Source organism: Embiotoca jacksoni, unplaced genomic scaffold, assembly GCF_022577435.1.
Source record: "Embiotoca jacksoni isolate LCO1_2020_lvr unplaced genomic scaffold, fEmbJac1.0.p SCAF_3, whole genome shotgun sequence".
NCBI classification, from domain to species: domain Eukaryota; kingdom Metazoa; phylum Chordata; class Actinopteri; family Embiotocidae; genus Embiotoca; species Embiotoca jacksoni.
The window spans coordinates 21,648,004-21,671,448 of NW_027185381.1; the positions used below are offsets into that span (position 1 = coordinate 21,648,004).

At 41.5% G+C, this 23,445-nt stretch overlaps 2 protein-coding genes across 5 annotated transcripts in view; both read left to right on the forward strand.

Annotated features, from left to right (window-relative positions):
* The window catches only part of hipk2 (homeodomain interacting protein kinase 2), a 74,672-nt gene extending 58,540 nt beyond the window's left edge, over nucleotides 1-16,132 (forward strand). Inside the window, exons 8-15 of one of the 3 annotated variants that reach the window (XM_069161985.1) lie at nucleotides 1,880-2,105; nucleotides 2,664-2,785; nucleotides 5,673-5,803; nucleotides 6,733-6,912; nucleotides 7,062-7,385; nucleotides 8,190-8,434; nucleotides 8,538-8,698; nucleotides 9,772-16,132. In XM_069161985.1, coding sequence (XP_069018086.1) covers nucleotides 1,880-2,105; nucleotides 2,664-2,785; nucleotides 5,673-5,803; nucleotides 6,733-6,912; nucleotides 7,062-7,385; nucleotides 8,190-8,434; nucleotides 8,538-8,698; nucleotides 9,772-10,233 — 1,851 coding nt within the window. In that variant the 3' untranslated portion in view covers nucleotides 10,234-16,132. The remainder of the gene's footprint in view (nucleotides 1-1,879; nucleotides 2,106-2,663; nucleotides 2,786-5,672; nucleotides 5,804-6,732; nucleotides 6,913-7,061; nucleotides 7,386-8,189; nucleotides 8,435-8,537; nucleotides 8,699-9,771) is intronic. The other 2 variants (XM_069161986.1, XM_069161987.1) reach the window with 2 other exon arrangements.
* Nucleotides 16,133-18,417: 2,285 nt separating this feature from the next.
* The window catches only part of LOC138205799 (UPF0606 protein KIAA1549), a 41,638-nt gene continuing 36,610 nt past the window's right edge, over nucleotides 18,418-23,445 (forward strand). Inside the window, exons 1-2 of one of the 2 annotated variants that reach the window (XM_069162065.1) lie at nucleotides 18,418-18,539; nucleotides 19,988-20,268. In XM_069162065.1, coding sequence (XP_069018166.1) covers nucleotides 20,136-20,268 — 133 coding nt within the window. In that variant the 5' untranslated portion in view covers nucleotides 18,418-18,539; nucleotides 19,988-20,135. Of the gene's footprint in view, nucleotides 18,540-18,961; nucleotides 20,269-23,445 lie in introns of those variants that run through there. The other variant, XM_069162066.1, reaches the window with a different exon arrangement.

The following is a 23,445-nucleotide window of genomic DNA, read 5'->3' on the forward strand; positions in this document are numbered from 1 at the left end:
AGCATAGAATATAGTTTATAGAATATTTAACACCCGTATAGTAAGTTAGTATGTTAATGTGTCACAATAAGTGATTTAAGTAGAGCCAAAAATATGAACAATGCTGTTTTAATCAACTGTCAGCGGTTAGCAGCCCGTGAGTGGCTGTTTGTGCCTTTGTTCTTTTTTTTTTTTTCTGTCCACTCGTCCTGTTTGTCTGCCCGTTTCCATGCTTACTGGCCCGCCTCTCTGCCTTGGTGCATGTATATCTCTCTGCCTGCATTTCTGTCTGTGCCCCAGGTCCTGTGGGATTGTCACAAAGTGCTGATTACACACATGACAGGCCCCACTTCCTGCTTGCCTTGCATTCTGTGGCTTTCAGGCCTTAAGAATCCCTTTACCAGGCTTCCTCTCTTTTCCCCCTCCTCTCGCTGCTGTCCTCCTCTGTCTTCTCTTCTTTCCTCCCAATTCCCCGGGTTGAGCCCGTGGTGCTTTACCGCGACGCTCCCGTACGGTTTGTGAATCGAAACTGCTGACTTTTGGCTTCTGCCGGAATCACAGAGCGTCTGGTTGGAAGGTTTTTCCAGATTGTGCTTAGTTACAACTCCTGCTCTCCCCCCGCCTCGCCCCTGTCTTTAGTAAACAGACTTCTTTATCACCAACTATATCGAGCCAGCTCACACTGTGTAGCATGCGACAAAAACCCCCATCTTGCTGTGATTTAAATGGATTAACATTCCCTCAGCTTGTCTTTTTCTGCGCCCGGCTCTCAGGGCATATAGACAGACTTAAGTTAGTGATTTATTCAGCTCGATTCATTTGCGAGACTGGAATGCATCTTTGGCTTGTGTTTTGCTGCTCCCCGTGCTTGTTTATGATGAATGCCACAGTGGCGTATTGATCATGTTCTCTCCCCTGGTGTTCATCGAACACGCTAAAGAGAGCAAATGAAAAATGAAAGCTCTGTCTATGTATTTCCCTCCGACCCTACATACGCCTAATGAAAAGGGCTAAAATTAGACAGCGTCTCGCGGAGCAAATACTACTTACAAGCAGAGCAAACGGTGTCTCTTAAAAGCATTTGTTTGTATCTAGGATGTTCCCAGGCGGTCTCAGTATTCCACATGTCTTATTAATGGTCAAGACATGCTGGAGTCACCTAAGCTTACATAATTATGCAACGACTGCTGGCTGTGAAATATTACTCCTGTCAGGCGTAATTGATCTGGAGGCTGGATAGTGAAGTTGTGACACGAAATGTCAGAATTTGCTGCAGCTTTTTACATCATTATTCAGCAACATTTCCATTAAAACTGACTGATTATAGAATCTCCTGATGACTTTTACACCCATCATTTTAGTGAAGTGATAATAAGGGAGGTACTTGTGCTGCTGTGTGGTTTATGTTCAGTATATTGTCACTAAACTTCCTGTCTAGCAGTGCAGTATTCTAGTTGAGGTTTGTATGTCGGTAAACACTGAAAAATTATCAGTCTAAATTTGCACTCGCGGCATTTTGCTCATTGATAGCTGATTATTCTTAGCATTGTAGCATTGATTGCATCTCCACTCACCTTCTTTCTCTCTCTCTAATTAATCAAATCAACAGTCCGCATATTTTAAGACACGTTCAAATCATTCATCCAATTTCCTCATTCTTCCATCGGCTTTCATCATTGCTGGGTGCTTCGCTATCCATCTTCCTTTGATGTGGTTATTTTGCATCTTCATGTCTGCATTATTTTTGTTATATTGTTTCCTTTCTGTGTATTTAAAAAAAAAATTTTTTTTACCATGCCTGCTCTTCAGCCTTCCTTCCTTGGAGCGCTTCCACTTCCCTGTCATTCCCATCACTACCTCCACTCTCATGATTTTTATTTTGGTCCCATCATTCCTTTAGGCCACCAACCTGGCTCCCTCCTCCACCAACAATGCCACCCTTTCCTTTGCAAGTCCTGATGTCTCCATACTAAACTACCAATCTGCACTCTACCAGCCCTCCGCTGCCTCCATGGCAGCCGTGGCCCAGAGGAGCATGCCCCTGCAGCCGGGGGCTCCTCAGCTCTGCGCTGCCCGGCCTGACCCCTTCCAGCAGGCGCTCATAGTCTGCCCACCTGGTTTCCAAGGTAAGGAGGTCTCACCAGTCAGTGTGCATTTGCATAGATTGATGGGATTTCTGCTAATCTATGCAAAACATAAGATCTTAGCCGTGAGCACCTGCACTAGAGCAGTCTACGATATTAGGATATCTGGTACCACGCATACTGTGACAGTTTTAGTTCTATCTCTGTGCACAGACAGTCCTTTATTTATTTGCTAGCTTTTTGTCTTTTTGTTTTGCTGCACCTGACAGGCAGCGTCAGTTCCACCATACAAACTGTGATTCATTGATAACTTGAGGCAATTAATCCTTCGAGAGGAAATTGTGTGTATTTGTTTGTTTTACAATTTCCATGACTACTGTTTTTGTTTTGCTAAGTAAGATTGCTGTATTTGAATGAAACAGAAGGATTTCGATGTCTGTTGAATGCAGATAAACCACCTTGAATGTATATGACATTTTAATCTCTTTGAGCTAAGTTTACAGATCCCGTAAGCAATATTGTTTATAGGTGATAGATGTGTGGGGTAGTGCTGCACTTATTTGTTGACATCCTCCATGCATTTGCTTTATTTATGCACAGGGCTGCAGGCATCCCCTTCCAAGCACACCAGTTACTCTGTGCGGATGGAGAATGCTGTTCCCATAGTGACGCAGGCCCCTGGTGCCCAGCCACTGCAGATTCAGCCTGGCCTCCTTACACAGGTAGGACGGGACTCAAGAACCACAGAGAATGAACTAATTGAGATATTTGGATCGTCGATTACAGTGCTTGTCAAGAACATTTTTGAACTTTGAACTGCTCACGCTCAAAGCAAAGCTTTCTGCATTCCTTTCTTTTTGATATGCTTTCACAGAGAATAGTATCTATCGAAGGAGGATGGAAATCACTCAGTGTTCGTGGCCCTGCCCCTGCTGGCAGCTGTTTTTTTCCCTGAGTGCATTCAGGCAAGCTTTCCTGTGCATGGCTCCATGCCTCTCTCCACTCATATTCTCTCCCCCTCGCTTGCCCCCTCTGCTGCCCTGCTCTCCTGGAGGCTGAGGCTGCCACGGTCTGATGCACTCAAAGGCAGCAGCCTCTCACACAGAGAAGGCCTTTACTAGAGCCTGCATAGTGGGGCCAGAGCTTTAGTTGCTAATATACAGTTGTTGCAAGTAACACAGAGTGACTGTGCATCACTCTCTGCGCACACGCACGCGCACACACACACACACACACACACACACACACACACACACACACACACACACACACACACACACACACACACACACACACACACACACACACAGACTGTAGACCACTTCCATTGCCACACCACCTCTTTCCCTATGGAAATTTCCATGAAGGCTTTAAATATCCCTGAGAATCCAGGGAGTTTGAAGCACTCCCTTATCTCCAGTTAATCATGCAGTAGGCAGGCAGGCAGGCAGGCAGCAAAAGCACTGTGTATGTGTGTGCACATGTCTGCGTTTCTATGGTGGGTTAATCTGTCAGATACCAAATGGTGATTAGCTCCACGGCTGCTTCCAAGTCAGGCGCTCCAAATTACAGGCCTCAGAGGATCCTCGGAGGTCAGGGGAAGCTTGGATGAGGCTCTGCATGACCAGAGGACGAACAACATCACCATATCCATGGATACCATGTATCTAACAAAGGAAAAATAAAGTAAAACATCTACGTCTTAGGAAGGAAAAAGTCAAATGTATTAATTGAAGTGTGGATCACACATTGATGCCATGCTTTGCAGGTATTCACTGTAACCTCCGTCGGTACACATGTTAAACAAAGACAGGCAATAGTTAAGCAGATGGTTTATATAAGCCGCCAGTGAACCGCACACCTAATAACTAGGTGTGTGGTTAGTGTGTTTCTCTGTGTTTATTCCTTTGCTGTGGGAGGTCTCACAGGCTTGACTGGGTCATTGTTCGCCTCTCGGTTGCACTCTCCTCACCTGTGACTTCATCCACCCACCATTCACTGTCACCCATGTACGCTTTGCCCACCTCAGACCCATACCAAGTTTAGCCCCGAGCCACCTGGGTGTGCCAAGAGAGAGGGAGAGAGAGAGCGAGAAAGAGAGAGAGAGAGCGGAGTGAAGGAGGCTCCAAGGAGGGAGGCAGGGAAACCAGCGGGTCCTTTATCTGGAGCAGGAATGCAGAAAATGTGGAAACAATTGAGGAGTGAGAGCTGGGGCTTTGAAAGCCCCGAGGTGACAAAGGGTTTTCACCCAGAGAGTGTAGGTCGAGGTGGGAGGCGGTGGGCCGCTGATAGTGATGGTAGGCTCTGAGAAGAAAGAAAACGGCCTCTTAACTGGGTTACCATTTCAGGGCAGACAGGCTGGTTACACAACGCAGATGCCTAGTGAGAAAGGCATGTAGAGTGCCAGGAATGGAGATAGAGTGAGGAGGAGGAGGAGGAGCAGGAGATGGATGGACGTATTAGAGTCTCTTAATGGCATGTTGATAAAAGGCCTTGGATGTGGTCTGAGATGTAAAGACCATCTCCAGCACCAGAATGTTCCATTAGAGATGTCAGTCATCAGTGCACAGACAAGGCAGCCCTGCTAGCCTGCAGATGCCCCCTGCAGCACTGGACTCTGCATCGTGCCTCAGACAAAAACACTTCCACCGGCCTGCAGCCAGAGTACATAACGGAAAAGTTACTTAGTGTCAGAATATAATGGAAACAGACACAGCAAATCAAATGTGAATATAAAAGTAAAGGTTAAGATAAAGTTAAAAGATAAAGTTGCTCTCTGCTCGGATTAGCTGCTTTGCATTTTGTTCGCTCTCTTTCCTCTCCGTCTCTCCTTTTCTCTATTTAAACGTGTGTGTGTGCTGCGGCACATACTGATGCTGTTGTAAATAGATGTGCAAATGGTATTAAAGGAACAATTCATTAGCCCTGACATTAAAGTGCTAATCAATAGAACTGCATTAAACTATTAGGGTTACACACACAGTAACACACAATCGTGTTCAGGCATGCATGTACGCACACTCAACTTGGCACATCGCGGGACATATTATGCCCGATAGTCCTCGTGTTCTGCGTCAGAAATACAAAGTAGCCCCTTTCAGAGCAGCTTGAATAGACCTACGAATTTAATTAGAAACATAGGTTGATTTGACTCAAGTCAAACACATAATCGTACCACACACACACACACACATACGCGCGCCTCGCTCACTCATACGAAAGCACACAAAGAAAGGAGCTGCTGTACATCTTTATTAGGTCCTGGTCTTATCTCTTTTGTCGATGGATGACTCCTTAAGCTGGCGGATTTCATTTTACATGCCCAGTAGCAAGTTTAAATCAGCTGCTGTGCACTTTTGAAAATATACTGTAATTTATCACAACACCCACAAACTACTCTGCCATGTCCAACTAGTTTCCTTTGTTCATGCATTTATAATATTTTGAACCAAAAAAATGACAAAAAACACATTTTCGGGTCCTGCGACAGACGTGACAAAGTAAAACTCCAAGTTTAGATGCACATGGCAGCTGACTGTTTTTCTGTGTCTCCTCTTTCTGACCTTTAAATCTCTGTTTATCCCCCCGCTCTGTGTTCTCCTACCTCAGCAGGCCTGGCCCAGCGGAACCCAGCAGATCCTGCTGCCTCCGGCCTGGCAGCAGCTCACCCACACCTCAGTCCAGCATGCCACTGTCATCCCCGACTCCATGAGCAGCACACAGACTCTCGCCAACTGGAGGTGAACAACGCTGCGTTTTCTTTTCGTACTTTGATTTTTACTATTGCAGACTACAGTTTTTGAACCTGCACGACTCTCAAGGATTTAGCTGGATAAACAAATCTAATAATATATTATTTTAAAGCCTTTAAAAACAAAGTGCTTTGTTTCATACACATACGGTATTACTATGATCAAATCTGTAGCTCAGGTCAAATGAATGTATTTCAAAGAGAAGAAGTATTTTTTTTACTTTAATAGGTCAGAATGTCCGATAGAAAGATGGTATGGCATAAGACTGTACCTCCCTGACAACTCGTCCTTTATCTTCAGTGAATCACAGTCTCCATATGAGACACTGCTGCTTTTCTAAGCACAGATTTACCCCGGGAAGATGGGATGTGGTATGTACATGTAGAGACATCATGTTGAGTATAGCCTGTCACTGATGACTTGATAAATGGATGGATAGATGGGAGAAGGCAATCTGCAGGGAGATAAGGAGGATGCAGGTATATAATGTGCGTGTGCGGATGTGCTGCAGGAGCCATGTATGCTCGGATTCATTTGGAGCTGTCCATCGATGACAAGACGCCATCCTCCCCGTTTCTCCCTCCCTCCCTGTCCAGCGGCAGCTCTGCTGTCCTCAGAGAGACGATTGGGAAAGTGTCGCACTTCCTCTGCAGAGCTATCGCTCCACAGCTGCTGGTGTCAGCTCCTCTGCCCTCCCTCTCTGCTCTCTCCCTCACTTACTCCTTCGCCTACTCTCGTCTTCTTTACAAAAGTTAGCTGCTGCCACCCACTGGCCTCTGTGGGAAATACTTTTCCAATGTTGGTTTATTTTGACGAATATATCAGAGTATTTCTCAGTGTTTCATGCATTCCTACATCAGCTGAAGATGTCGTATTGCTTTCAAACTCTGCTAACGTAAAATTGTGTTGCATTGCAGGAATTCCCACCCTCATGCCAGCCATTATAATCCCATCATGCAGCAGCCGGCCTTGTTGGCTGGCCACGTCACGCTCCCATCCAACCAGATCAATGTAGGAGTGGCACATGTTATGAGGCAGCCCTCAACCAATAACAACTCCTCTTCCAAAAAGAACAAACAGCACCAGATGACTGCCAGGTACTTAAAATGAATCTTAGACTTATTATAAATCATCTTTCAAGCACCTACAGATCACTACAATAAATGTATTCTTTAATTTTAGGTGTTCAATCTTTTTGTCTTTTGCCCTCCATAACCACTCACGTCTATTTTTGTCTTCCTATAAGGAACATGTCAGCCTACGAGGTGTCGTCCTCTCAAGTGGTGCTGTCTCCGCAGCGCTCCAAGCGGGTGAAAGAGAACACGCCCCCGCGTTGCGCCGTCCTACAGAACGGCTCCGCCTCCAACTGCCCGCCCACGCAGGGTTGCGGGGGCGGAGGTTGGGGGGCGAGCGAAGCAGAGCAGGCTTCCAGCACCACCCGCGACCATCAGCACCAGCACCACGTCCCCAGACAGACCATCGTCATCCCCGACACGCCAAGCCCCGCAGTCAGCATCATCACCATCAGCAGTGACACGGATGAGGAAGATGACCACAAACAGAACAACAGGTCTGCTGATTGATGTGCTTCTGTTCAGCTGACTTACAGGCTAAAAAGTGTGTTTATCGTTGTGGTCACCAATGCTTTTTTTTTATGTTGCTGTGAATTGCAACTGATTAAAGAGGTTTGTTGGCTTGTTGTTTAAAATGAATGTAGTCTTAGATCAGTCCAGATAAAGTCAACAATTGCATCTGCTTTGACTCAGCTGGATGTAGATTTGTTTCTGATATTGCCAGCAAAGCTGGGAAGTCAATTTTCAATCATCTTATTTGTTCTGTCTTCCTTTATTTAGTAGTTTATATAGTAATTCAGGCACATTTTCAGTACCACATCCCAGTATTTCTGTTAGCAGCTGACTGTCTGACTATAAAACTGTGATGTGATGTAAAACCATGAGGTGCAAACTGGGCTACCCAAGGCCAGCGGTAATATCTTGGGTGTTTTGTGATGGTCTATCGATTCAAAATTTTATAGAGTCATTTGTCAGTGACATGTCAGTGACAACGCCTTAATAGTGTGATATGCTTTACAAAACTAGTGATCAAGAGTGGGAAGGGACAGAAAGTAAACCAGCAAAAATAACAGTAGCTCTAAACCTTGCACAAACAAATCAGATGTACTTTGTAACATTACAGTAATGCATTTGATTATTGGGTCAATTTTAGGCTGCAGGGTATATGATTAATATACGAATGTACAGATAGCGTTATAGTAAAATATCTTACCCATTGTGGTTTTAAATAATCCCAATTGGAACTGATTTGGTTGATTTCAGAAACTAACTTCTCTCTGTTCCCTTTCTATTTTCTGCAGCTCGTCTTCGAAACAGAGAAAGAATGTCATTAGTTGTGTGACGGTCCATGATTCACCAGACTCCGACTGCTCCAGCAACAACAGCCCTTACGCCGTGGAGTCGAGACCCCCCAACAACAACAGCTACGACACAAAGACCACCATCCTGGACAACTACAACAACGGGAACCCCCGTACCATCATCATCCCCCCTCTCAAAACCCAGCACAGTGATGTCCTGAATGAGTGTGGGCGTCTGATTCCAGGTGAAGGACCGATTCTTTCGAAAACACCGCCTGCTGCATTCGCTAGTAGCTGTTGTGTTGTTAGTATTTCCAATTAACCAAACTTGTATCTTCTACCGTGCAGATTCAATGAACCATCAGAATTCAGCTTACAAATTCAAATCCTCCAATGGAGTGTTGTCTGGCAATAATCACATACCAGGGGGCATAACTGGAGGCGGGTCCTACCGACAGCAGCGCTCAGGGCCACACCCCCTTCAGCAGCAGCCTCTCAATCTCAGCCAGGTACGTGAAACACAACTAACCACTGTCAGTGTGTGACCATGTGTGCATGAAACCTCAGCTCTCCAAATCTTACTTTAAAATAAGAGTCTCTTAATTAACTTTATTTAACGCTTAATTAAGCGTTAACTAACAGTTAATTAACAGTTAATAATCCTCTATTAAAGGAGATCATTTTAATTCAGGTATTAATTTATACATTATCTAATAGTTAATAAAGATGCTGTTGGCATTAGTAAATACAGTAAATGAAAACCTTACTTAACATGAACACCATTAATAGATGATTATTTAGACATTAGTTACGTGTTAATTAACTGTTAGTTAACGCTTATATGGTATTAACTACGGTTAATTAATGTATCCTTATGGTAAAGCGTTACCGGAAATTTTTTTTTAAAGATAAAGTTCAACATTTTGGGAAATAGATATATTCACTTTCTTGCCAAGAGTTAAGTTAGTAGCTCGATAACACTTTCATGTCTGCAGGATAAAGTAAAAAGTAGCTAATGTCTGTATCTGGTTAGCTTAGCTAGACCAAAGTATTACAGTTATTCTGAATTGCTAAAACACTAAACCCCCTTCTCTAAACCAAACACTCAGTAGCCTGAAACCATTTATTGAACTCTTCTGGCAAAACTTTATTCTTCACTGTACAAAAATGCCGAATCTGCTGAGTTATGAAATTTGTATGCTATTTTCATGGCATGCTGCATGAATTGTGTTTTCTTTTTTTTTTTTGATGCAATGTGTAATGATTGCTCAGTAGTGTTTTAATTTTGACTGGCTTGGGTGGGGCCTGATGTGACAACATAGTTTGGTCTAGAGCACAGATGAAACTGTTTTCAGGCGAAAGTTCAGTTTTGCAAGAAGAGTCAGAGGTTTTGTGAATGTAAGTTTGAAAATTGTGTTTTGTGCTTACAGTTTTGAGAAAAGGATGGGGGAGGTTTCAAGAAATGTGTCTTAGCGATTGTGAAAAACTTTAACAACAGGGGGAAACTAATTGTCTTGCTTTGTCCAAAAATAACAAAATCAGCCTACCAACACACTAAATCTCTCATCCTCTCTTCATCCAGGCCCAGCAGCACATGGTAGCCGAGCGAAACGGAGGACATCGGCGCCAGCAGGCCTACATCACCCCCAACATCGCCGCTCAAGCCCCGTACTTCCATCACAACAGCCCCTCTCACACAGGCAACGTCCACCCGCACCTGGCCGCCACACACCTGCCCAGCCAGCCCCACCTCTACGCCTACACAGCCCCCGCTGCTCTGGGCTCCACCAGCACCGTGGCACACCTGGTGGCCTCACAGAGCTCGGCGCGCCACGCGGTCCAACACGGAAGCTATCCGCCAAGCATCGTCCACCAGGTTCCCGTCAGCATGGGCCACCGGGTGCTGCCCTCGCCCACCCTCCACCACAGCCAGTACCAGGCCCAGTTTGCCCACCAGGCCTACATCAGCGCTTCACCCGCTTCCACTGTCTACACTGGATACCCGCTGAGCCCCACCAAGGTCAACCAGTACCCTTACCTCTAGAGAAGACACTGACTGACCCTGGAGAGCCTGACCTAGCGCTGCTGCTTCCCTCAACCCCCCGCCCCGCCCTGAGCCCTGTCAGCATCCCAAACATCCTCTCCTCGACCTCAGACATAAACAGAGACAGAGGAACATGCAATCCTCATGAAACTGTCACGAATAACTTGAACGACAGAGAGAAAAAAATACGATTCACAGCCTCTCGAGAAGGGAAAGATGGGGGTTGAATTTTTGAGGGGTACAGTTCAAGAAGTTTTCTTTCGATTTTTTTTCCTTGAAAGGGCCAGTTTTCGCTTTTATTTACCTATTCTTTTCTTTACCTTACGAGAAAAGTGATGTCTCATTAGTTTTACAGGGAAGTTTGAAGCAGGCCTTTTTGGGACAGTGGAGGTTTTCTGGTTTGTTTTCTTTTTAATTTCCCCTCTTGTATTTGGGAAGTGACTGTTGAACAGGGGTTACTGACTGGAAGTTTGGAATCCCAAGAGATTTTGGGAAGAAGGTGAAATACGGAAACCTGCTGCTCTTCAAAGAAAAAAAAAATATTGATGGCCTTGAACTGTCTTAGTATTTCCAAATCATTCATGGTGTGGGGAGAAAAAGAGAGGCAACTCCTCCCACTCCACCTTCTCCAGCAGAGGAGGCGTCTGGAAATATAACCAACAGAAGACAACAAACTTTTTAGTGTATTTATAGGTATTTTTTTCCTTTATGTTTCACCTTTATGATGATACTTCAGTTTTTGCTAGGTGTCTTAGCTGGGCCCCGTTCTTAGAATGTAGCAGTCTGCACTTGTTTGTTTTTAAGAAGAAAAACTTTTTTTTTTTTTTCCTGATACCAATAGATTTATTTGTTCTTCTTTTTTTTCTCAATGTGATTGCACAAAGTGGTTATAATAACATAGGCATGTACAACGTGATTGTCTGTGTGTGCTACTGTCAGCCATGCGTGTGTAGTCCACCTCCTCGAAACCCTCTTCGTCGTTAGGTTTTGACCATTGTTCCCTCGTAGTGCCTTACAGATATAACGACACAGTTTACTTGGCTTGGATCCTGAAAGCCACAAGAGACTCTAGCTATACTTAGAGAGACACGTTTCCCTGGTTTGACATCCTAATCGGGGCAGTTGTAGCTCTCTTCCAGGTGTAGGCTCAGCCCTTGCTGTTTCTTGTCCTTAATGACAGCATACATAGATGATGAAGATTAATGTCAGAGCTGATATCACGCCGAACTATTTTATTATGTGTGCATGAGATAACTTGCCTGGGGTACTTACCAAAGTCATAGATAAATTCTTGTTACATTTGCTCTGGATATTCATGTAAATATGAAATTGTACAGTATGGCTGTGGCTGTAAACCTCTTATCACAGTGACACCCAAAATGTGGCTTTAGTTTGGGATGTATTTGTTTCTTTTTAATCATACAAGGGAATTGGGATTACGGAGCAAAGGTATAAGCTCAGTTTTCATGTACAAGGAATGAGTTACAGTATAATGTTTGAGACACAGTAGAGGTCGTTTTTTTAAGGTTAAAAGCTAGTCCGAGAGAAGGGCCTGACAGAAAGTGATTGTTGCCATGAGGAGGGTGATTCTGTGAGGCCAGAGATAGCCTGGCTGCAGCAAAGAGGCAGAGTGTGGAGGGGTTGTACAAGAGAGATACTGTGTAGGCACAGAGCTAAGGGGCTGGTTGAAAGCGTAGGGTCAGTTTAGGAAGGGACCGCGGAGTGCAGGTTGGAACTCTCTATCTTAAATGGGACTTAAAATGGTAGCAAGTTGGCAATGAGCAGGTTGATAGTAACACTGAGCCTAGGTGGGTGGTAGGAGCCGTGGGGGGCACTTACCTTCCCTGAGTGCACACTTAAACTCTGACATTTCTTTTGTATTTTTATTGTTGTCATTAGTTGCTGTTTGTTTCTCCAGCAAGGATAATTTGGAAGTTCATTTGTTGCGCTCAAGGTTTTTGGGTAGCATCTCAGAGCTGCAAGAACAGCACAGAAGGGAAACGCCGCAGCATACACCTGGAAGGGCACCTTGTGGGATGGTTTTGTTGCCACTGTCCATTTGTCTTCGAACCAGGTACACCACAGACATCGCCACGCCAGCCAGACGGGGATACCTGAACACTTAGAGAACCAATAGGGCTGTCGCTTTGTGTGTTTGCTGCTTGATTTAACAGACTTCATTTCTCTCATAGCCAATAATACAAATAATCTCCCCTGTTTGTTTTTTTGTCCTCTTGAACGTGGGCACATCAGAACTGCTGGTGGTTTTAGTGAAAGCCTTCCCCTCTCCTTCATGGTATGCCATAGTACTTGCATTTGAAGTGATTTTCTTTCTTTTTTTAAACATTATCTTGAACTTTTTCACATGGCTGTAGTACATGTTGTGTTTATTTTTAGAGATTGTTGCAATAATTCTTGTGGATGTTTTATCAGAGTGTGTGTGTGTGTGTGTTTTTATTATATGTCCGGCTCATTTCTATTTTGTAACCTGGGGGTTGATGTACAGTAATATTTAGTATTCCATGGAGGTGGGTGCACCTGTGTAAAAGTGTTGCAACACTGCTGAAGACAAGTAAGTGTTGAGTTGATGATGATCCACCGGGGCCCTTAGAGATACATACTTGGCTTGAGGGTGCCACATCCAGCTTTTGGAATCTAACAACCCCTCGATGAGCCCCGGAGTGGTCGCTCTTTCATCCTGGTACTTTCCTGAAAAACTCTCCGCTCCCCATCAGCATGCGAGCCTCGGGTCCGGGCACTCAAAGATGTGATGACATACAGTAGTATGTTGCTGGTTACATCATTTGTCTGTTTTGTTGTTGTTTTTTTTCTTTTAATTTTATTTGATCTACTTAATTTCCTCTGGGTCATTGGGGCCTAAGCACACACGCATAAGGGAGATGATTTTCCATTGAAATCTTTTGGCTCCTCTGTTATGAGACAAACTACTGAAACATTCCACTGTTTGAGGGAATTTGGCATTACCCATGCTACACTGCTGTCCTGCCCCCCCCCCACTCTTGTCAGCATGGGGATAATGTTGTCACACTCTTGACTTTATTTTTATTTTTTATTTTTTTGCTCGTCCCACCAAAGAATTTTAACAGATTGACCATGTACAGCACAGCACGGTAGAGTAAAAGCAATCCTTCACAGCGTTGCTAGAGCAGTAAGGCAATAACTTCTGGTCTCATCTTTAAAAATGCTTTACAGGTGCTTGTTTTACCACCATGAAATACATATGTGTCTATAGTATACAAGTTCACCGGGAGGATTTAACATGCTTCATGCACACTCATTTGTTTTTGGACGTTCAACTATGAGAAGAGCTGCAATCTCTTCTAAAGCTTTTTTCAGTTTGACTTTCATGCATCCTCTCACTTTTGGCCCCATGTCTAGATTTAATCAGTAATCAATAATTGCCTAAACTCTCTCCAAATTATTTTCTAAGCCAGTTAGTTTTCAGTTTGTTGATGTTGTAGCTTTATTGGTGTTGCAAGAAAAATGAATTTGTAAAAAAGAAAATATGAAAAACAAAAAAAGTTTGTTTCACGATAGCGTGCCATGGAATAGAGTGAAATTAATTCATCAAAAATGTACCAACTATACCTTTAAAACCATGGTCACCTGCACAAAATGAATGTAATATTTTACCTGTGACATCTGAAATGGCTTTAGATCTCTCAGTGGGTGACCATTCATTTAATTTCTACACCATTTGTGGCCATGCATGATGCAATAATTATCCATCTGATCTCCAGCAAAAACCCATATGAGATCAATAATGTCAAATTGCCACTATCCTCATGATTAGAGGATATCAAACAATTACTATTTTCTCAAATAAAACGTCCAGTTAAGAGAAACCCTGTATACGCTACATTATGGGAAATAAGTTGATGTGTATGTTACTTTTGTCCATCATTGTTTCACATAACCAATGTTTTGTGTTTATTTAAAAAAAAAAAAAAGAAGGGGGAAATCAGAAATGTGAGCATTAATGTAGATTGAGTGACCTTACAATTACCAAAATGTGCTTAAGTAGAGTGTAAAGATGTTTTGTGTCGCTGAGGTGAGTGTAGCCTTCCCAGCTAGCAACTTTATTGTGAAGTACTGCCTTCCAAATAACCAACAATACCTCCAAAGCTTTAATGTGACATTTAAATTAGAGAAAAAAAAGACAAGAAAAAAAAAGGCAGCATCTCACACTCTCTCTATGAAGCCTGGCATTCTCCTATGAAATACACTCAAAACTTCCAGTTGTACTCATGGTGTTATTGTGCATACTCCTCGTCCTGGAGCTTTGGAAACACACTGAGAAACATTCCTGAGAGCATGGCACACAGTGCTACATTAGTCTTCTTCGAACAAAACTCCTCTAAGGTGACTTGAAGCTTCGCAAACAAAAAGACGACCTGCAACGTCAAAACCACACACTTGTAAGGTGTCGCAGCTGCTTCCAAAGGAGTTAAGGACAGGTGTTAGGTGGATAAATCATGTGCTGATGAGCTTTCTGTCACCAGGAAATTCGTAATCTCATTCCACTAGCATTCTCGAAGCCCTTTTTGGATTAGAGTGTATGTTTTTTTTTTTTTCTTCTTTTTTGTTTTTTTGTTTTTTAAACCTTCGTTAAGGGGATCTGTTCCTTTTGCTGGCTATTCCGTGGGAGAATTCAGGGTGAGGTGGTCATGGTTTGATGCCATCACTGATAGAGGGTGTCAGGTTACTGCAAAGTATGAATTTAAGAACCAAAACTAATTCAAATATGATTTCATTCCTGCAATCTTTAGTTACTACTAATTTGTGTAAAACCAGGCAAGGATATGGATTCATTTCTACCAGCTCATTTCTTCAATTTGCTATTTTATGCTACATATTTGGCTCCTATTTACTTCATTTGAAAATGTAGCACCTCCCATCTATTTTCAGTGAAATATCTAGATAAGAGGAGTTATTTTTGTGGTGTTAATAAGTGAAATCTGGACATGGTAGACCAAAGCTACATTCAAAGCCAGTTTTCTTGCTTACACTGCAAAAATAGTTATCATAAGATTGTTATGATCCCTCAAAAGGAAACAGTGAATTAGCGTAGCTGTAGCTACTTGCACAATACCATTTATGAAAGTGATAATTCAGTTTGCTTACATTTTCTAAAGACCTAAGAGTGCATCAAACCCTGACCCCCTTTTGTGTCCATTGCTGTATGGTTTCTCAATGGTGTAAAATCTCATTCTTTGTCGATAAAGCTAATGTGTGCTGCAGTATTTCCAAGTATACTTCTCTGTTAATTGTCTTTTCTTATTTACTTTTGTTTATTGGAGTGTGATGTCTCATTATTTCAATCTGTTGATGTAGCGTTCTATGTATACCCTGTTCCTTAGCCTAATATTATTAAGTATGTTATGAGAATGGATATTTTACTGGCTTTATAGAATGTTTAAATAAATATAATAATGACAATAAGAAAAAGGATTAATTAAACCTCCTAACAAGTTGAGTACTTGCTACTAAGCGCTTGTGTTACCATTATGATGTTGTGTGCTTCTCTTAATCATTTTCGTTGTAGAAAAATGGAGTGAATTTATATTAGGCTTCGAAAAAACTAATGATAGCATTGTAAATTTTACAGGAGGATTTTAACAGACAAACAGCTTCGTCAAATAGGAGAATATAGTTATTTTAATTGTCCTCTTTACTAACTGTAGGGTGAGAAGGGGCTCGCGTTGTGGTGAACTATGTTATAGCTTGTTATTCACTGTTACTTTTGATCATTTTTTCGGTCTCCGAGGTGAATCGAGTTATTAATGAGAATTTGTATGCTCACATATGCATATTGTATATGTGTAGAAATGTAATCACACTTTGTCTTGGATTTACATTAAACTGTTAAGTCACGGCACCAGTCTCCTGTTTTCTACTATGGTGTATGTGAATGCATGATTGATGTTTGTTGGGTGCAGCTATAAGCTTGTCATACATCAGGGAGATAAATTATGCAATATACAAGCAAATGTACTTCATACTCTTACCCCAAGATGATACATTGGTTTAGCATACATTAACACTTAACAGGCATCAGTGCAGCAATTATTGTGTTTTTTGTGATGTTGTGGTAAAATGGCCAAATGAAACATCCCTCAGCTGAAGTTTGCATATTGTCAAGTTGAAATAGTCTTGAGCAGGACAATGAATCTAGAAGTGGAAAAAGTATTATCTGGCCTTTAGTGAAATTAGAAATATTATCATGTCAAAGAAAACCTTGTGTAAAAATAGTAAATTATTAGGAAAAGTACTGAATTTAAAAGTAAAGAAATATTATCATCAACAAGAAATCTTGGCCCAAGGCTGTTCCAAGCATCTGGGAGAACTTTCTGTAGGCATTCCCAGTGTTTTCTGCCTTGTCATGTAACCCCAGACTGTCTACATGTTGTTGTGATCAGGGCTCTATGGGGGCCATACTGTCAGCTGCAGGACTCCTGTTTTCTGCTGGTTACTGAAACAGTTCTTTGTGACTCTAGTTGTATGTTTTGGGAATGGAATCCAAGGGCCTCCCTGATGGTATTGCATCTTCACAACAAAGAAGTGTCTAAAATAGTGCTGTAAAAATGACGATGTTAATGTTTGCCATTAATTTGGAATATTTTCTTGATTTACATTTTTTTTTTTTTATAGTAATGCATTTAATGCAGCTGCATTTTGTTTACTACCTGTGGCTGCTGACCTGCGACCTGTGCTACGGTGTGACGCCACGATTCCTCACTTGCTAAAGATGGAGAACCAGGAACTTTTAGGGAATGTTTCACTTCCCACAGTTTGCGCAGTTGCAGAAATAATTTGTCTTTGACATGTCACCTGAAAGCAAAACACCCTACTTAAAATTATCATGGGCCAATATACATTACAGGAGTGTTTTACTCATGGGGGAAAAACAAAACCTTTAAGTAAGATGGTAACTGATGATTTGGCTTGTTGAATATCTAAACACTGTCACCCAATTAACTGCATTTGAATTGCATCAGGTTCACTGACTGGAAACTACAATCACCAACTGTGAGTAGGGCTCAGGGAATGTGTTGATTATTTTCTGGATGGTTCAAAGTGACAGTAATTGAAATTGCTCTGGCATCAGCAAACATTAGTCGTACCCTACACTACCACTAGGTGGCGGTGTGCACTAAACCTTTCTCATAGAAACGGGCACTGACGTGATTAGGTTATACTGATCATCTCCCATTTGTTTCCCCAAAACCGTGCTCTGCACGATTTTTACAGGCTGCAGCAGAAGCACGCCATATCTTAGTTAAGCCGTGAAATCAATTTCTAATTTGGAGCGTTCACTTCCTCACAGACATGCATTAAGCAGCAATAGAAACGAACATTGTTATTGCTGATTATGCACACAGTGCGCCTTAATAGGCTTATAAATTGTGATGGAACTGCACATTAAAAGGCATAAGCGTACACGGTATTATTAACCAAAAATAAATAAATAAAATAAATTCAGAATAATAGCCATATAACTGTCACTAAAAGGTACAACTCTATCCAGTCAATAAAAGAAGCTGACACGAGTATATCCATCCATCCATCCATCCATATATATTGTTTAGCGCTTCGTTGCATGAGGCAACGTTGCCGTGGAAGCCGTAGACGCCAGTCGAGTCGGACCAACCTAATTTTAAAAGCCCACTCTGACAGATAAGAGCTTCAGCCAATGAGAGCGAGCGTCCATAAATTAGAAGCTAATCAGATCTGTCAGGGGGCGGGGCTAACACGTCCTCAGGACAAGAGAAGGTAACCGCTACCAAAAGAGTGTCAGACGAAAGCGAGCACGCGCCGCGTAAACATTCACGCTTGAAATAACTTCAAACGCGGGCAGGTGGTCGCGTGAAGGTTGATGACAAAGCTTCATCCGGCATTTCATTTCTTCCAAGGATATATATATATATATATATATATTTTTTTTTTTTTTTTTCCAAGACCTTCGCTGAGGAATTGACAGAGTTGGGGCTTCGTTTTTTTTTTTTTTTTTTTTTTTTTTTTTTTTTTCGTGTTGGTAAGTCTGTACGCAGCTATGAGCTGGCTGACAGGAATGGCAGGAGAAAAGGAGGAAAAAAAACAACTATGTTAGCACACCAGCTTTTAGCATTTTTTTTTTTTTTTTTTTTGCTTGTGACGCTCGTACGAGGGACGTACCTTGTGCCTTGTCTTTGCTTTATGAGAAGCCGACATGATCGTTAAAAGCTCCGCAAGTAAACGGGACGGGATGTAGGACAAGAGGCTGTACCGTACCACGATGAGACCCAGTGAGAGAGCGGCTCAAAGCTAACCAAACAACCGGGGGGGGGGGCTCTGCTGGCTGGCTGGCTGGCTGGCTCTACGTGCGGTCCTCTTCGGCCTCATGTGGAGTACATTTGGGTTTTGTATTTGACGGGGTGATGGTCTCTCGTTTGTGTTTTATTTCAACTGATGTTATTAAGATTTGAAATTGCAATTAGAAATATCAAATGTCAACGTTTCTTTCATAAACATAAACAAAACACTGCACCCCCCCCCCCATAATGTTATTTATTTTGACTTAAAATACATGCTTTTCCTCATATTCTGCTTTTAAGAGGAGATGCATTTGTTTGTGAGAGTAGAGACGGTGCTAAATCTATTATTATTTTTTTTCACATCCACAACAAACATCTATTATTTTGGAGTCCATCTTAAACCATTTGTGGAAAGTAACTAAGTAAATTTGCTCAAGTCGCATACTTAAGTACAGTTTTAAGTACTTTACGTGGGTGTTTTCATTTAATGCTGCTACATTTCAGAGAAAAATGTTGTACTTTGTACTCCTCTACATTTATTCAAGAGCTCTATTAGATCAAGATTTGACACAATGGATAATATATCACACCTAAAATGCAACACACAGCACATTGCTAAAGATTAAACAAGTGCTTTACAACCTTTTTGACCTCTGACATCTTACAAAAAGTATTATGTAGTCAAGGTCACGTTTCAAATTTCACTTTTCAAATAGTGATTCCCCCCCCCCTCTAAACGTCTCGGATGGTTTCATTTCAATAAATATGGAAATGTTTCAATATCTCACCAAAAATCAAAGATTAAAGTAAAAAGTTCAGAAACTAATAAAACAGATTTGTTCATCAGAACTTTGCTCTTTCTTTTTTCCTATCCTAATAATCTAATGATCGCCCTTCAGATGAATTTGGTGTCACAAAAACTGTATAAAAGAGTTCAAACTAGTTCCACCTGCTGCTGCTTTACACACTGGTGCTTTACTATTAATAATCTATATATAATAATACATCAGTCAGAGGGACCAGCACCTTTTGCTTTAATACTTCAACTATGTTTTGCTGCTCTTCTAATTTTACTTCAGCCCGATTTATTTTATTCTAGACTATTGCTTGTAATGGAGTATCTCCACATTGCTATAGAGGTACTTTAACTTTCATAAAACATCTGATTATTTCTTCCACCACCGTTTCAAACACACCAGAAACCTTTTATGAAACTCCCAGCGAATAACCTTTCTGTTGCTACCTGTGCTACATTTATTACCATTATTGTGCTATATGAATGCAACCGTAAAAAAAAATTAAAAAATGCAGGTTTTGAATGATTTAACCAGTGTGTGTACTTGGAGTGATACTGAGGTAGTAAAATTAGATGCGATTGCTTCGTCTCGAATGTCACACTGTTGCTCTTCTTTTTTTTCTTCTTTTTTTTCCCCCATCAGCTGCTGCAAGGACATATTATGGAAGGAGGGGCCTTAGAGTAAAGAAGACCAAACCAAGCAGCTAAAAAAACAAACTTTGGCCATCTCTTTGGAAGGAATATTCTCTTCTTAACTGGATGAAATGCCTTGAGCCTACCTCCGCCGTACCATGGCAGGTTTAGTCTCCACTTTGGGTTTGGTGGCGATGCTCAAGGCTCTCATGCGTGGCCACGGCCAACGTGCGGCGCTTCTGGGGATAACGGTGTTGGTAACCGTGATCGCAGCTGACTCACCTGTCGAAGGTAAGGGAACACCTTTCGCTGAATCGCACAACACGATCCTCTAATTTATACCTTGTGTTACATAACGGACACAGATCAGTATCTCGTGCAACATTCATTTTGAGGAGTAGCATACGAGTAGTCGTCATCAAATTTACTTCAAGCTGCACTTGTACGCTGACATATGCAAGCCAAACATCATTTTAGGGTAAAAGTACCGTTTAATATTCATTTTAGTATGAGAAATTGCCAATTCATTATTGGTAAAAGTTGTGGCAAAGGTATTTGAATACTTCTATGTAGATAAAGAGCATGACAATACTGGATTTTTGGGGCCCAATACTGATATTTGGAAGTCAAAAAAAGAAATCCAATATCGACATAACAACCACAATCAAACATGTGACAAAGGAGTTAAATATTTTACAGTTTAACAATAAACTTTATTGTCCAGAATTACATCATTGCATTGAAAAGGTGATCACCACTAAGAATGTAATAATTAAGTAAAAAACAAACACAAATACAACAATTTCTAAAACACCCAAAGCATCATTTTTTTTTTTATTCTGTTCTGTTCTGTGAAAAAGTTTTCATATCATTTTACATATATGCCAATACCGATATATCTATGATCAGCCAGCATAAAATCCGTTAGGTGTAGAAATACTTATCAATGAATAGCTGCATAAATTGCACTAAACTAAAAGTAAATGTCAAAGCTGCATCAACCTGTTGAGTGTGTGCATGCATTTTAATGTACAATGGGCATCTAAGATCCAACCTGAGATCTTTATCTGGCTGGGTTTGTTTCTGGTAATGGTTACCAGTGTTCATCCCGCAGATTGGGTTGGAGAGAAATCGGAAGCCTCGAGCTGTCTGTCCATTCTCTACTCTCAACACGTGTCCGGTGTAGAATCACGAGGAATTACCCAAAACATTTGAACCATCCTATTTCTCTTCCTGCATGTCCGCCGACGATGGTTGCACATTTTCAGCAGTACTAGACAAGATTACACACAGTCAAGGAGATGCTTTCTACAACTACACAACTGCCGTTTTGTCTGTGTGTTGCTGAACAGCTGCAGTGGAGGAGTTGGAGGTTGTTATGTGCCTCGAGCAAGGCCAACTTAACCATCGACCTTCCAGTCATAAACTTGCTTTTTCCTAATCTTTGTGCCACTCTTTTCAACTTTTCTTCTGAAAGCTTGTCACCACTTTACTAAGAAAAGGTTACGTGATGGACATATATATGTAATAGTGCAACTTTTCTTTGCTTTGACGTTAGTGTGTATGTAGTGTGTATATAGTTAGTTTTACAGAAACACAAATTTCTCCTTATGTTCGTTTATGTGGACATAAATTGACCAAAGTCTTGATTTCATTTGTACGATGTCAGGGCTGTTGCATGCGCTTGGATAGTAGTGATAGTAATATTGAGGACATGTTTGATTCAGGATTATTACAGGAGGTGAAGTGTCCCCGCAGCACACAGACTTGAGAGTTAAACCCATTTCCAGTAATTAGAGAAAGAGAAAGGGTCTAAATCCATCCACTTCAAGGGTGTTTTCCGTGAGATTAATTATATTGACAGTGACATTATCCCAACAACACCCCAACCCCCTACACATTGCCCAGTGAAAAGAACACGTTTTAAGGGTAGCCAAAAAAAAACAACATGATATTACGTGGTAATAGGATTATGTAGTAAATGCCAGGGTAAAAACTGAGCAGGAAATCAGGAATTAGTAAGACTTAAGCTTACACTTTTATGGTAGTACCTCCACTCACGGCCTTTTTAATTTGATAACCACCAGCCTTCTTCAGTTCAATGCAACAGATTTAGTCATTTTTCTGTCCTGCTGTCGACAAATTACTGTTCAGCCATATTCTAAACAGTTTTAGTTTGCAGTATTGATATTTGTGCATAAAGTGTGTTCCTTCCTGTTTGTCTGCATTTGCTCATCATACTCAACCAGCTTTGTGTTTGCTAAATGGTTTTGAGTTTAATATACTAGTAGAGGTAGTCGTCTTAAAACTCGGCCACATGTGCCCGGATAGTTTAACAAGTCCTATTACAAGAAACCACGAGGATGTTTTCTGTGTGTATTTGCTTCCTGTTTTGAGGGCATATTTACTTTGAGATATTTTTTAATATTGCGATTCCCTCTTGCAGATTAACAAGTGAACTTTGATGAAAATATTGTCACTCATTTAGCAAATTGCTAGATCAGTGTGATCGTTTTTAGATTTTATTCCAGCACATTTACTTCTGTGTTTTGATAGCAGTATTTGATTTCCTTTGGGTAGATTTGCATAAAGGAATTTATCAGCGTTGTTTCATTTCTGACAGGAAGATATCTCATCAAATCAGAGAAGCTGGTTTTGGTGATGTAGCCTCACGGTTTTGATGATGACACTAAGCTAAAGTGAACAACTTTGAGGACTATCTCAAAGACTTCTCCTGTGGTAAACTGTAAACCACTGCATCACATGAATGAATGTATTTATGAGGTTTGGACAGACTTCAAACAACTGAATGTTGTTCGTAATTAGCCTGATTCATTTGAAGCACTTCTATATTTATTTTTTAATGAATTGCTACATACTGGGAACAACAAGAGACATGCTTTGTATATTAATCGACTTATTTATTAAAGAAGAATTAAAGCATCAAACTTAGCACTGTTTCAATATTTTCTGTATCACAGTCCAGTCGAAATGCACTGCCAGTTAAGGGAAGGGCTCTGCATACAAAGGAGAGATGGTGTGAAATTATGGGATACATTATGTCTTTATTGCTCATTACTTCATTACAACAATATACAGCCACTAACTGTGAGCACAGCTGCTCTCTGCTGGTTGCTGTAACTGAGGATATAGTTATTGCTCAGTCTGTCTTTGAAGCTACGGTGCTATGAATACGACTACAGTAGCTTTTCTGTAAATACTCTTAAACTGCTCCTATTAACCTCAGCCAAGAAAGCATTGTTAAGCCACAGGGGGTCTGACACTACACTACAGTTCAGAAATACAGTAGGCTCACTACAGAGCTCGGCCAGGACAATTACATTAGTTCACGGCACACGCACTTGCATGTAGTTAGTGTTTCACCCGTATGTCACCGCCATATTCATAACGCCCAAAGCACAGCCATGCACGACCACAGCAACGGCCAAAACTATGTCGTCCCGTGGC